This window comes from Desmodus rotundus, chromosome 12 (genome assembly GCF_022682495.2).
Source record: "Desmodus rotundus isolate HL8 chromosome 12, HLdesRot8A.1, whole genome shotgun sequence".
In the NCBI taxonomy this organism is placed as follows: Eukaryota; Metazoa; Chordata; class Mammalia; order Chiroptera; family Phyllostomidae; genus Desmodus; species Desmodus rotundus.
This window is the reverse complement of record NC_071398.1, coordinates 53,971,088-53,986,180: the sequence shown is the minus strand read 5'-3', so window position 1 is coordinate 53,986,180 and position 15,093 is coordinate 53,971,088. Positions and strand designations below refer to the sequence as shown.

The 15,093-nt window shown below is 54.6% G+C and overlaps 1 protein-coding gene across 10 annotated transcripts in view; it reads right to left on the bottom strand.

Moving 5' to 3' along the window:
• Nucleotides 1–2,312: 2,312 nt before the first annotated feature.
• Nucleotides 2,313–15,093, bottom strand: part of TLCD4 (TLC domain containing 4) — a 59,252-nt gene continuing 46,471 nt past the window's right edge. For all 10 annotated transcript variants that reach the window (XM_045203371.3, XM_024570094.4, XM_045203372.3 and 7 more), the window contains 3 exons: nucleotides 12,990–13,084; nucleotides 11,647–11,720; nucleotides 2,313–7,697 (listed from right to left, as the gene is read on the bottom strand). In XM_045203371.3, coding sequence (XP_045059306.1) covers nucleotides 7,379–7,697; nucleotides 11,647–11,720; nucleotides 12,990–13,084 — 488 coding nt within the window. In that variant the 3' untranslated portion in view covers nucleotides 2,313–7,378. The remainder of the gene's footprint in view (nucleotides 7,698–11,646; nucleotides 11,721–12,989; nucleotides 13,085–15,093) is intronic.

The window sequence follows — 15,093 nt, the reverse complement described above, 5'->3', positions numbered from 1 at the left end:
ATGGGTTCCCTAATTGGATGTTTGCATCTTCCAAAGGTTAAGGCTCGGGAGAGTATTTCAAAAATCCACTTGGCCTCAGATATGGTGGGAAAGTACCTCATTAAAACTTATCTCCCTCCCCTAATAGTGTTGAAGCAGTCAGCCTTTTTGGCGAGGTCCATAGTCTGCAAGAGATACCATCTCCTCTTGCAGGACAGACAGAGACAGAAACAAGGGGCCTTATCCAAGGGCACGCAGTCACAGAGTGACAGCTTCGGCCGCCTCCAAACACGTACACAGTTGAAACCAATGCCCCATGTACTGACCGTAGAGAGACAGAGGAAGGGAGAGAGTGGGAAGGAGGTGGGGGAGATAAAAACACTGATTTGTTACTCCGCCTATTCATGCGTTCGTTGGTTGATTCCTGCATATGCCCTGACCGGGGATAGAAACCCTGATCTTAGAGCATCCCAGACGATGCTCTAATCAACTGTGCCAACCGGCCAGGGCACAAAAACTCCAGAATTGCTGTCTGGCAGGAATTCGGGGCTATTTCCCAACCCGGATTAGAATTACCACGACCACAGAATGCTGGGATTTGAAAGGAAAGGGGCCTTCCACTCACCCACTTCTCAGATGAAAAAAGGCCAGCAAAGGGACAGCGCCTGCCTGGGCGAGGATTTGAAACAAGAACAGCCCATCAGGGCAAGGGGCCTGCTCTTGTTTCAAATCCACGCTCTCAGGAGCCGGGTGGGAGAGTCGGAACCTCCGAGACCTTCAAACATCATTTTACAAAGAAGGAATCAGAGACGGGGAGAGGGCGGCGCTTCCTCGCGGTCATCGGGGGCTCCCCGGAGCCTGGCTCTTTCAGCACGAGTCGCTCAGCCCGCCGTCCCTGCAGCATCCACTCGCTCGTCCTTCCTGCCTGTGTCACACGACCCCTGAAAACGGATCATTCCATCCAACGCTGTCGTGGCGATCCTGCGCGCGTCACCCCAGGAAGCGTCATGGTCGGCAGAGCCGGGTTTGGGGTCACTGGCCCAGGCCAGGCCACTGTCCCACAGCCCAGGCTGCCCAGCAGGACCCGGCTCCAACCAGGCCGCCGCCCAGTACTGCCTCTGGGAAGAGCCTGGCCTGGGCAGCAGGCGAAACACACGCAGACCTGCACACACTCACACCACAGCCACACGCGGATGCAGACAGGGAGGCACCCACTGAATGATGCGTCTATTGAATTTTAATACAGAAAAGACAAACATTCCTATACCAGGTATGTACGTCACCCAACATGCAATGCGTTCGTATACACAGCGCGGTCTTACCTGATTTTTCCTGTCCCTGAAGTCCCTTCTCCTTGCGGCTCTGTGTCGTTCTTCCCAAATTCCCGTCTCTTCCAGCATGGTATCCATGAGAGAACGCGGCCGCCACCCCCTGCCGCTGCCGCCCGCCCAGGGCCCCACTGCGCCAGCTCTGCGCTTGGAGTCTCACGCTGGCGTGGTCACACGACCAGACGGCCCAGGCAGGACAACGTGGCCACCGAGGCGCTCGGAGGGGCAGAGGCCCAAGCGCCCTAAACACGGGCCGCTCACCAGTCGCTGGACCAGACGGGCAGAGACGCCAGTTTACTGTGTCCCCAATAGTGTGCACGTGCCAGGCCCCCCAACAGGGTGGGGCGCCAGAGCTCGTCCTGGGAGGGGCCACCCAGAGGCCTCTCGCCAAGTCCCCTGCGCCCTGGAGCCTGGCAGTGGGGCCTGGGGTTTCAACGCCTAGCCCCACCCATTCCTCTGCGGGTCGCACTCAGCCCTCAGTCGGTTCCCAAACTCGGCCCACCGCCCAGACTTTGCTGATGCCTACCAGCTCCAGGCCGCTCGGTGGCTGCGCGGCTTCCCACCGCCGCGGGTTCGGGACCAGCGCCTGAGCCCAGACTGCGGTGACCCGAGGGCAGGAGCGCAGCGGAGACGCTGGGCAGAAACCAGCAGAGGCCGCCCGAGAGCCCCAGGCAGGGACGGGAGGAGACAGGGCTGTCAGGGTTTTCCTTGATCCCCGAGGGCCGGTTGGTCAGACAGCACCATCCCTTCCACGCGTGGGCGCCGCTGGGATGTGCGCCGGCCTGTGGTCCAAGGCTGAGGCCTCAGGGCCGGGAGGGCACGGACCAGGACGCGCCAGGAAGGACGCGGGCAAACAGGCCCCAAGCCTGGTGAAAGGCAAATGTTACCTTCCGGATTCAGGTGCGAGGACAGATCATTGGATTTGAGGAAAGCACCTTTTATCATCCATCCGTCATTAATTACTATCAAAACGTGCACCAGGCAGACTCAAACTTTTGCACTAAATAATTGTGATTTTATTTTATTGTTTTCACAAAATACAAAGCTTTGCACCATATTAGTGTGGTTGGGCAGAGGGGTGATTTATATATAGGATGTTGATTTTATACACATCCTTAGTATGAGCAGTAACTGAAGTTGCCGTGACAAGGATATACGGACCTTGTCTAACATGCAGATTATTGCTTTGAACTTGCATGTGCTTTAAGGTGGCACATGTACCAACAGACACAAACATTGCAAAGTATTAAGGGAATTACCTAAAGATCTTTATTCATCCCGCCACATCAAACACAAACCAAAATAAATGCCAAGTTGTTGTTTTAAGTGCTCATAAGTCTGAGTAACGCCAATTTCTAAATTACCAAGGCTCATGTTTTGGTAAAGAGAGCAAAAAATCTTCAGCCTTCTGGAAATAAATGAGAAGGCATGGCCTCAAAAATGTAAAATTTATTCTGAAAGACTTCCAACATCCTTATGACAATTAAATATTAAAGTAATATAGTCTCAGGAGGAAAAGTGTCTCTACCACTCTAGCTATTGCATTTACTACAGTTTTCAAGTAACGTTTTCAAATGAAATCTACATCTAAAATTATTACAAATTCTAATAATTACCCCCAAAATTTCGTAACTGATTCTAGTTACAAGTTAGTAAGAGTCTTTATCTGTGCAAAAATCCCGTTAGTAAAAAGTAGACATATCAAACCAGAAGCCAACCGAGCAAGAAATGAAAATATATATATATAGCACATTTTATTTGGTGATATTTTTAGGCTCCATTACCCAAGACATAGCAAATGCCTTAATGCACACTTAATTGCAGAATTACATAAAGACATAAAAAAATTAACGCACAGGTGACATGAAAGAGTTTTCAGCCAGAGGTATCATCTTCGTGTCTTTGAGATTAATAAATAGTCCTCCTTGGCTTTGGTCTGAAGTATAGGGACTGATGTCACAACTACCGGCTTCGCCGAGGACATTCGTGTAAACTTTTCCCACTGAACCCCCAGCGGCTGCCTGCCCGCCCTTCCTCACCACTGTCCAAAATACCTTCCAGTGCAGGGACGACCCCCATCAAAGAGGCAGTTTGGGGGCTGGGCCAGAAGGACCTGGGCTCAACTCCCTGGGTGTTGTTCCTCAGAAACCCCGACTTTGCCGGCAAACTTGTTTTAGGAGACATGTGACCGTGAGTAAGTTGGACGAAGAGCAGGGCCCTCCAGTGCTGCCGCCCACCAGCCTGGCCTCCTCGCGCCCCCATAACACGGACCCTGCGTCTTAGGGTCTCAGGAGGGCCACCTGGGTAATGACATGCCTGCGGCGGCTCCCCAGCTGAAGCGTGTCGTGACACTCGTGTGGCCAAACCAGTTGAAGAAGAAAGAGAAGCTACCTCGGTGTCTCCATAAAACCGTCGCATTATTAGCTCTGCTTCCTGCTGGAAACGAGCATCACTAAGTGCTAAATGGCTTCCTATAGCCTCTTAATAAATTAGGGGCTGTCTGATCGCTGCTTAAACTTCCTGCAACGCTTTTTTTATTTTCCATGAAAGAACAGGAGACCAAGGAAGCTTACGGGTAGGGGAAGGCCTCAAAAGTTGACACAGAAAGGTGTGGGCGACTGGCAGGCAGGGAGGCGCTGATGCCGTGGTTGGGGCATTAGCAGCTGAGGTGGGGGCAGGAGTGCTGGGGGGATGACCCCAAGATGGAGAGAGGGGCACCGGGGCTCTCAGTCCCAGGGGCCCCCAGCTGCTTTGTCCTCACACGTCAGGTTTCCTGCCAGGACTCACCTCCAGCAGCTTCCAAGGGCCTGTCATCGGCCAGGTGTGGTTAAGGCTGGGAAGGTCTGTGGGCCATGGCCTCTGACACAGGAGGGCGTCCCTGCCCTGCTGGCCAGGCCCTGAGCAGACACACCGCGCCACGGTCCGACAGGCCACTCGAGTGCCTCTTCGGGATCCAAAACACGTCAACGCGCAGCCTTCCGCTAAGCGTGACCAAGGACATCAGCAACCGCGTGGCCTTTCCCGTGACTTCACCACCGGACCACGTCCAGTCGATGCACAGGGACGTTTAGCTTCTGGAGTTCAGAGGGACCCAGACCCTGAAACCTGGGCAAGCATCTACTGTCATCGCGGCTTTGGGGGCATGTTCGTTTCCCTTAGACATGAAACGGCAAACAGGAATATGACAACACATTTCCCCCGTGTTTCTCTGTGAGAAGACTGTTTCCGAATGCGTGATAACCAACAGCGTGACCCACGCCCAAGCCCAAGCTGTCTCGTCAGGTCAGCCGACAGCTGGTCTCCGGGCACCGTGCACAGCCCAGGGCCAGGCCACGGAAAATAACGTCAACCCGGAGGAGTAAGAACTGCACTCGTACTTCCTGTAAGGTGCGGAACGCAATTTAAGCAGGAGTTAATAATGTCTGCGCACTGGTACATAACGACTCCCTCCTGAGTCTGCAGTGAATGCAAATACTTATTAAAAGAGATGCCAGACCCAAGAATGCAAACCCTAGAGACTCAGGCTGATAATGTCTCAATTCTCCCCAACACAGCAAGCTTCCTGATGCAGAGTCCGTGGTGCTGCAGGCTGCTTAGTTGATTTGCATTCCGTGTCAACATTTTGTGAGAATTTTTATTTTCTAGACGACACATTCAAAGAGCATCTTCATAGTTACAGGTTGTGACTAATCTTTTTCTCCAAAAATAGAGTTGCTTAAAAATTTATACCAATTTGCTTTTATTTTCTATAAATATTTGAACAGAAGTCGTTAAAATCAGAATGCCAAGTAGAATCATTGCAATTAACCCACATAGTCAAAATACTTCAGATGCAGTATTCTAGCAAAAAGTCTGTCACGCAATACGCGAAAAATCCCTTGTTTGGTGAATGGAGTGCTCGGCAGTGCTGAGCCTTTACCGCGTGGGCCTCGGCCAGCAAGTGCCGACGGCCACGTCGCTCCCTCGAAGCTCTGACTGGACCGGCTTGGGACAGTACCTTTCCCACCGCAGGGCTGTGGGCTGGAGAGATACGTAGAATCCACTTTGGACATCGAATCTGGCTGGGGGACTGGCTGTCAGGAAGCCGGCCGAAATAACAATGGCTGGCCAGGGGCATAGCAAACGTTCATGCAAAACATCTGTATTGGAACTACACTTGGAGAGTGAGCGGCCGTCGGAATTGGAGGGGCTGCCGTGGGCGTGAAAATGAAGTTTTCAGCACGAAACAGCTGCTGCGTGGGAACCCACTCAACCTCACTGACGGCGGGCCGAACATCTGTGTTCAGTAACTACAGAAATATTCGGAGTCAAAGATATTTCTGTCAAGTTTTCTCCCTTTCTAAAGGAACTAATTTCCAAAACAGTTTTCTAATATAAATGTCTTCCTTTCTAAAAGCCAATTTTCTTGCAAAAGAGCAGGACAAGAAGAAGGCAAAGTTGCTGCTTTTGCGGGCCCTGGAAACACCCGCCCACACTCACTGGTGAGCGCCTGCGGTGTGGGAGGCAGCCAGCTCAGGGACAAATTACCTGTCGTGTCAGTAGCTCTAAAAACAGGTGCCTATATTTTTACATTACTTTAATTACGTCTTTCCAAAATAAGGGTACCTAGGAGACGCCAATCAATCTCATTTTACCATTTGGTCATTGGCTGAGGCTTCAATTACCTTCTTTAAAAGTTCTCAAACTTCAGCAGGCTCTGTCTGCATTGGGCAGCCCAATCAAATCGAATCAAATCCAATCAAAAGTCTTGAAATATCCAGCCAGCCTCCCTTCACCTTCCCGACATGAACCGTGAAAACGAGGCGAAATGAGGAAGTAAAGGGATCTTTTGGTTTGAGTTCAGGTAAATTCAAGCACTCACCACCGGTTAAACTAAATTTGTTTCTCTTTGGTAAGGACCGTCATTAAGGTCAAGTCCTTGAGAAAAACATAAAGGCCGTAACAGCTGTGATTCTACATCGGGGTTGGCAGAACCCAAGCGAAAACAAGCAAAAGAAAACAAGAAGCCAGAGGCCCCAGCCACGGATTGTCACAGAGGACAACAGTCTTGGTAATCAGAATACCTGGGCTAAATGACCATGCTTTTGCCTGTCCCTCAGGAAACAGAAATTCCAAGCCCTGAAGGCGCTAACTAAAGCAGGCGTGAGTAGAAGCTCTGACTAAAACATGAATTACGGATTTTTTGTCATGTCGGTCTCATCAAATCAAAGCCCACCTTAGGAGTACGATAAACACATGTTACATAAGACTTCGGTACCGAGGGTGTTGGGCTCTGAACTCAGGGCATGTTTTACCAACAGAAAGAATGTGTTTTTCATAGAAAAACTGCCAGGGAAGCCGAGAGGCAGCGTTAAAGCTCCTTCCCAGGCTTCCCCCAAGCCTCAGGAGCCTTCTAGAACACGCAGTTTCCCGAGGAGGAGGTCATCTGCTCAGGAGCTCTACAAGATCTGTCTTAAACCTTGCTATAAAATAAAAAGGCAGTAATTTGATAACGTGCTAAACACAGAAATAATAAAGTGATGGCTGAAGAACCTAAAAGTGCAGGAAGTATTTTCCATGGCTGAACTAATTAAATATGCCCGAGTAAGGAAAAGGCTTCATCATTAACAGATAATAGCATATCTAAATGAAAAACACATCACTGTAACAGCCTCAGAACAAAGAACATTGCAGCAATTTAGAAATTAAACCTTCTCAGCCATCGTAGGCAAGGAGCGCGGTGCGGCATAGTGCTGAGGCCTAGCCACGAGTTCAGAGCGGGTGGCGCCGCTGGCAGCACTGCAACCAGGGTGTGGGGTGCCGGGCGTGCCGCCCCCTCCGGAGAGAGACGCTGATGCCGGCTGACAGTCTGGTTCACACCCTCTCGTTTCAACCATTACGACTTTGCGCATGCTCATTGTAATGCAGAAGAAAATCAGAAGACAGACGTTGGGATTGAAATCAGAGTTTCAGTTTCCCTTTTCTGAAGGTAAGAATTGGTGGAAGAGGCCTGGAGGCTCTGGACGACAGTGTCATGGACAGACCCCAAGGGCAGATGCCGTGTGGGTGGACGAGGCCGCTCCCCAGGCCCCTCAGTCCAGCTTCCCGTTCTGCAGGTGGCCGCTGGCTTTCTCATCGCGGAGGAGCGAGAGGACCTTGAGGCAGCCCCTGGAAATTTTGACCATCCACATGACATTCATCACATCCAGCACCAAGCACGTGACCACCCAGGAGCACTGGGGGACCAGCCCGAGCCGCACGTAGGCCTCGGTGCCGACCACCGAGTACATGAAGCCATAAAAGGATGGGATGGTGGCGATCCGCGACAGGAAGAACACGGCCGTCATGAGCACGCCGTTGATGACGTTGGCCCTGGAGAACTTGGGGTACTTCAGGGTTTCCAGGAACCACCTGGGAGAAGGGTAAGAAGCATCACATTTACTCCACATTTGAGGATTCGCCCTTTTCCCTTTCGTTTTTAGTCTTTAAAACGCAGCGAGCATCCCACTAGGATTCACCTCAAGAGGCCGAGCAGTTGTGGGTGTGCATACGCATGGGCGAGCACCCTGCTGGCACCAGGGCGCCCAGGCGCAGGGGACCCGGGCCAGACCCAGGTCTCTGATGCTGCTTTCCCACCACAGGAACCTGGGATCCTGACAAGCGGCTGAGCCCACAAATCCAGGGCCTGCTGTAGTGCCAGAAAGCAAGAAAGCACCGGAAAGACAACGGGATGATGTTGCGTCAGATGGACACAACCACCGACGGAGGCGGCTCCCAAAGGCCAAAACCTGTACCACCATCAGCAGCCAAGTGAGCGACGCAGCTCTGGGCGGTGACCTCGAAGTCCTTGCACCCAGGCCCCGGGCCTCCAGCGTCTCCTCGGGCCACTCCCTGCCCTCTCTGTGCCCAGGCAGCCCCTGCCTGCTCGGGCTCTCTGCCTCCCTACTCGGGCTCCAGCCCGCCACTCCCAAATCCCCTTCCCCTGCTCCACCTGGCTGCCCATCAGCAGGCGACTCTTCCCCTCCCTTCCCCACCACTCGCAGATGCCTGCTGTCCTTCCAACCCCAAACAGTGGGCCACGTTCCCCTCCTAGAGAAACCCACCACCGCAGCTTCCCCAGGACCAGCACAGTGGGTCCGTCCCAGCCTCCACCCTGGTGGCCTTTCTGTGGCAGGTGACTCCGCCACCCCCAGACTCCCCTTGGTCCTGTCGCTGCTTCCTGGACCGTCCCTCACAGACCTGTGCTTCCTGGGACCTCGGGACTATGGGCCACTCCGTCCCTCCCCAGAGCTCTGCTTCCAGTCCTCTCCTAAGCTCCGCCTGCCCCTCCTTGTCTCTTCGCCTGACTCACCACTGATTCTCAAACATGAACCTGTGTGCCACTCCACATCTAACTGCCCCCCACGTCTAATGGCCCCCACAACCGCAGCCCTGGGACACCTCCCGTCTCCCGTCCCTGCCTCCTGGCCTCCTCTGGGGGTCTTGATGGGCTCCATCACCCTGGACGAGTCCTGCCACCTCCTCTCCCAGAACTCTCTGTGGCCTCCCCCCGACATTCCACCCCACAGCCTGCAGAAGAACTGGGGTCAGTCTGCAGCCCGTCCTGCTGTAGGGGCCGCACCAACCCAGCAGGTCTCCCTCCTCTAGCCCTCCTCTCCGACCGAGGCCGCAAGCCCGACACTGTGCTCAGCCTGCTCTCCGTGCACTTCCCACACTCTCCAAGTCCCTGGTATCCACGAAGGTGAGCATCTATACGCCCAGACTGCAGCCTCGCCCCCTGGCTGTCCTGGCTGTCCCCACGCTGTCTCGCAGCCCTCATGCCAGTCTCTCTTAAAGAGAAACACTCACAAGTTGAGTCCAGGTGACATCATATGTATAGACTTGGCCTTGTCTTCCTCTCTCCTGTCAGGAGGGCCACCGACTTTGTCGGGACCCACGCCTTCTTCCCTAACTAGACCTCTCATCCCAGCTCAGTGGGGCTAACCGTGAGGGTCTGCGCAGCACTGGGGGAGAGGAGGGGGGCAGGCACTTGTCACCCCCCACCCTGCGTCCTGGAGAGGCAGGCATGAAAGGACACGCGGCAGAATCTACATGTGTCACCTCCCTCAGACCCACAGAGGAAAGAGTATCTTGAGTCTGTTCGCACTTCTTCCTCCCCTTGCCCTCCTGAAGGGACTGGGAGTTCACCTTCAATGAACTTTCCTGGGGGTCCCCGTGGTGTGGGCTCACCACCCCAGGTACAAACTGTACGGAACATCCTGACGGTGTTCCGTATCACCCAGTGCAGTGTGTCGGTATCACCTGTCCCGATGCACATTTGGAAGGAGGTCAGGGCTTACTGGCAGGTGGAGAAAGAGAGGAAAACGTGAGGAAAGAGGGCGGGAGGAAGAAATGGCCCCTGCAGGGCCACGCTGGTGGGAGCGGAGGGGCAGAGACAGTGCCCCGCAAGGCTGCAGGGGCAGGGAGAGCGGGTACTGTGAGCGCCAGAGGAATGAAGAGAATTTTAACAAGTGTTGCTGGGAGAACACACTGGACCTTTGTGGACGACCCTGGACAATCTCCAGGCAGAGCTGGGACGCTGCACTGTTGCTGGGACACCCGGGCCACCCGGGCCGCAGCTGACCCTCGCGTGGCCTGGTGGCGAATGCGATGCCCCCAGCACGGAAGCAGTTCTATTTGACGAACAGTGCTCTGGAGACTTAGGGGTTCGGGACCTCAACTGCGGAGAAGGTGCCTTCCGCCACAGCATCATTTGTTGAGAGGCAGAGATAAAGAGAGGGAGGAGGAGGAGAGCCAGAGCTCTGCAAGGACGCACGTTCAACACCACACACAATCTCAGGGCGACCGCAGGCCAAGGCCAGGAAAGCGCAGGGCTGGGGCGCGGACCCGGCCAGAGAGAGGAGGCTTCGAAAGGAGAGGGGGCCAGTCCTGGGTGGGGTCCTGAAAAATGGCTGAGGAGCCGGGAGGTCTTTCCAGCCTGTGGCAGGCGGGCGTGAGAAGAGGAGTGCAAGGGGAAGCGCAGCAGAAGAGGTGGGACTGCCACGCGGGAGGGCTGTCTGTGCCACAGGCAGGAAAGGGCCCGGGGCTACCCTGTGGGACAGGGGCCATGGGCAGGGCCACGGGCAGCTGCATGCAGGCAGCCACACTCGCTCCTGTCTGTGTTTGGGGAGCCTGCCGTGGAAGACGACAGAGAAGCGAATTGACCGGGGACAGGACTAGAGGCAGGGGGCAGGGACACCCAGAGGCGGGCTGTGGACATGCCACACTGTCACAGCGAGTGGGGTCCACCCTGTGGTGTGGGTAAGCAGATGACACTTCTTTCTAAAAACAGGTGGGGCTTGGCCCGTGAGCCTGGTTTGCTGGACCCCCACCCCGCCGCCCTCCCCCCAGCCCTCCCCCCAGCCCCTGCGCAGGAGAACTTTCTGCATCAATGACAACGGGCTGCATGGCACAGAGGGAGAGGAGGTGGGCCAGATAAGAAGGACCCAGGAGGTGCGATGGTGGCCCTGCTGATGCGCCACATACAGGGGATGGAGGCAGAGCCCCAGGTGATGCCCGTGTGGGGAGAATGGCCGGGCCGCGGGCCGAGCTGGAGAGCAGGAGAGTCGCTTGCAGCAAACATGCAGGGAGGGCGGTGCGCTCTGTCTCGGAAGGGCTGAGCCCGACGGGCCGCCTGGGAGGAGAAGGTGCTGGGCTGGAGCACCGAGGAGCAGGTAATGGGTACTCCACACACTCCTTTTGTGCAGAAAGCAACTCTAGCCCATCCAAGGTCAGAGCGAGGAAGTGACCGGCTAATGCCCCTCGAGTTGATCTGATTCCGAAATTCCCACGAAGCCCACGACCTTGAAGTGAGCAACCAGGTAAGAGCTGAAACTCTGACAGGAGCGCCCGTCCAGGGAGAAGCCCGAAGGTCAGGGGGCCCGGAGAGCCCTGGGCCACCAGCCTTCAAGGGGCTGCCCTTTACGAAGCAGACAGATGGGGGTCCCGGGAAAGACCAGGCCCAGGGAAGCATGGTGTCGGGACGTAAGGGAGCAGGTGTGAGGACAGCGGGGTGACCGGCTGCGGCGGCCAGCACAGAAGCAATGAGACAGGCCCCGGACATCGCTGTACTTGACCACTGGAAGCCGTGGGTGCCTCTCCCGGAACAATTCCAGTGAACACCCGAGGAGGAACCTCGTCTGAAAGGGCTGAAGGGCCAAAAGGACACGCCCAGTCGGGAGAGCAAAGAGGAGCCACGCCTGCCCAGGGCTGCAGCCACCAGGGCCAGCGACTCCTGCCACTCGCTCGGCCTTGCACAGGAGCCTCGGGGCCCTGGGAAAACGACTGGGGCGAGTGTGAGCTGACTGCACCCGTGACCTACCGCTGGTTCACGAAGGGGCTGGAGAGCTCTGCGAGCAGGCGGAAGTTCCCGATGTACTCCAGCACTCCTCCTCTCTGGGTGACGACAGGAAAGGCAACGTCAGGGACGGCATTCCCACGCAAACTCCCCCATACTGGAAAACACTCAGCAGTTCTCCGGCAGGACAGGCCACGTCTGTGGAACTGAGCTCCTTCTTGACGACTCAGAAATGGCACTGGAGCGTGACAGTGTTTTCCAAAGACAGGGCCTGCTGCACACTCGTGCTCACGTACATGCACACTGTTCACTTACAGAAACAGACCCCAGGCAGCTGCCTCACACTGAACGAGGAGATTCTGCAAACAGCCTCTGCTAACAGCGTGTACGCTACAAGAATACATGAGTGTGGTCCAAGCCGTCTCTGGGGATCAGACCTAGAAAACGTTTTACTCACCAAGCCCTGTATTTCTGCAGACTCAGAATTTTGTTTTACAAACATCCATATTCAGGTAAAAAAAACTTAACAGGAATTAACTCAGCCGTCTCCACGTGCCCTGCGTTGCTGTGGCATTGCTGACCCCCCCGGGGCACCGCGCTGCTGGGCCTTTGCCGTCGTCCCCGGCATGTTCTGTCCTGCCCTGACCCTGGGCACACCTCCTTAGTGCAAAACTCCTGCGCGCCACACGGCACGCACCACTAAGCTGCCTCGTCCTGCCTCCTGCATGCCGGTGACGCGTCACCTGCGCACTCCCGTGCACCTGTGAGGGCGAGCACCAGGTGCGGGCATGTAATCCATTCCTCCTTACCTCATCCCCTGTCTCCAACTCAAGAAGACCCTCTGAAATACCAGTGAGGGAGATGCTGTTAAAGGTATAGGCTTAAACTGCACTAACATTTTTAAATAAATAAACTGCAAACCCTGCTACTCTACTGTTAGTAAATTATGGCAAAAGTCACAGTTCCCTTCTGGTCAATGTGGGGTTTCCATGTCTGCCGCCTGCCTGTAAGGAGTTTTGCCCAAAGTAACATCCCTCCTCGCCACAGCCAGGGTTAGACCTAATCATAAATGCACCTAGGACAGACAAATTTCAATAGCTACATGATCCTACAGGTGTTAGGTGAAAATTCAAAACACTGGGGCCATCTGCCTTTCTGAAAGTCCATGAATGCAAATGAACACCCCAACACAGACACCCGTGAAGCTCTCGTTTTTGTTAGTGGAGAACCCGTCGGGAGGGGGACCCTGACTGCGTCTGGACTTGGTCCCAGTGAGCTAAGACCTGTTCCTTTGCAGGTACGTCCACCCTGAGCCCCCACCCCCACCCCCCGCCGGGAGGGAGGCTGCTGTGAGCCCCGGCACGCACCAGGATAATGGAGAAGGCAAACAGGGACGTGCAGTGGTGAAGCACGAAGTATTTGTCGCCAATCACTTTCCAATACAAAAGGAGAGCCAGCAAATCTGTGGGGAGGAAAAGCCGGTAGGACATCACACTGGAAGAAGGCTGCACCGTGTGTGAATGCGTTCAACCCTCTGCCAGCTCACCCCAGGCCGCCTGCGTCCCTAGCTCAGAGCCGGGGGCCCACTTTACCACCAAGTACCGCTTCCCGATAACCGCGCCCCCCACCCTCATGCGGGGCCTGCTCCGGCACGAGGACCCCGGTGGGCACCGAGCAAGGGCGGCACACTGTTGAAAGCACAACTGAACCACATGTTCCTGGGTCTAAATAAAGTGAAAATGCTATTGCTGAGCAAAAGGTAATTCTGAAATAAGGTTAAAGTACTGATTTCCAGCCCTACAATAATTCAAGTAGATGAGATGGTCGCAGCAAAGGTAAACAAATGACCAGCCCATTTATAACACAAATTCAACAAAACATGTTTAAAAATTAACACAGGCCATGATCAAATATTAATTCAAAATAGCGCGGGGCTGCCAGGAGTGATGACTGTTAAAAAGATAAACAACGCAAGAGGCCAAGGCTTTACTTTTTCTGTAAAAAGGTCCTGAGTCTAAACACCTTGGCTCTGAGCAGAGCTTCCTTGAACAGAACAGAAACGTCTGAACACGTCGACCCAAGTGTTTTGTTGCCTGGTGGGCAGACGCGCCATTGAGACGTGGGGCCCCATGGTGACCAGGGGACCCAGGCTGGGTGGGGTCGGACCTTAGAAAACGGGGACTTCTTTTATGAAACATAAAAAAAATTACCGACGTGAAACTGATGTGATTATTTATCAAGAGAAAAAAGAATCACTGGACTACCAATTTTAAATGAGAAAGGAAATGCCACAAATGGGGAAACCGGGAAAATAAGGCAGTACGGGCCGCCGACCCCACCTGGACGCGCCTGCCCTGCCCTGGCCAGCCGCCTTCACTTGGGTCGCCAGGGTGCGGGACAGGGAATCTGCCACGCCCTCCGGAGAGAGAGTGCAGAGCATGCACTCCTCCTTCGGCCTGGTTTAGAAAGGGGGGTTTCTGGTTCCCCGTTCCGCCTGGTAAGTGTGTTGGACTGTTGTCTAATCTGGGAAAACCTTTACCGAGTTTCCTTCGCTCGAGACTTCCCAGTGCTGAGGATTCTCTACAGGGACAACACTCAGGAGCCAGTGCATGAGCCGTGGATTCTGTGTTATCTTTGTCAACAACAGCGTTTTGGGCCAAAAGAGCATAATTTTTTTTACTGTGTTCATGTGATTCACTCTTCTCTTAACTGGGCCACCAAATCATCCCAGAGCCTCCCCCTCCTCTTCAAAGTTCACCTCTTCCCAAGTGGATTCTGCGCTCTGGGTAATTCATCTAACTTTTAATTACTTCTGGAGGCAGGAAGCTTTCGGAGGCCATCACTCAGCAGTGTGGGCACTCTGGCTTCCTACTCCGCTGTTGCTAGCTGGATCTTCTCTCCGCCGTTTGTTAAACAGGGTCCCCGTCCATGCTCACGCCGTGGCTCTGCCGTCTCTCTCATTTATGGAGCTGGCCCGACCTGCCCCTTCACAAAGCCGCTTCAGTGGCAGAGGCCCGACTCCCCCTGCCACCCACCCCCATCTCCTGGATCAAAGGCTCCTCCAGCCCCACCCGACCCGAGGGGAGTAGCACACAGGAAGATGTGAAATAAAAGATTCCAGGATCTGAACTGATGACAGCTCAAATAGCTTACTTTTTCAAATTTTCCCAAAACGGGACACTGTAGACGTGGGAACACATGTCAGGGGCCTTTGCAAGTGAGAGACACTGAGGCTGAAACTGCAGTAGCGGCTCAGGCCCTCTGGGCCCGAAAGGGACCGTCGCTGGTAAGACGTGTCCAAGCGGGACAGAAGACCCACCCCACACTCGGGTCCTGCCCCAGGGCCACGCGGCTGGAGGATGCGCCCTGTTCTGCCACGGCAGCAGGCACTGCCTGCCTCCGCCCGGGTCCTGACAGCTTCGTCTCAAGTCAGTCACCCAAAAGCACAGACTATGTATCCCTTGCGTAATC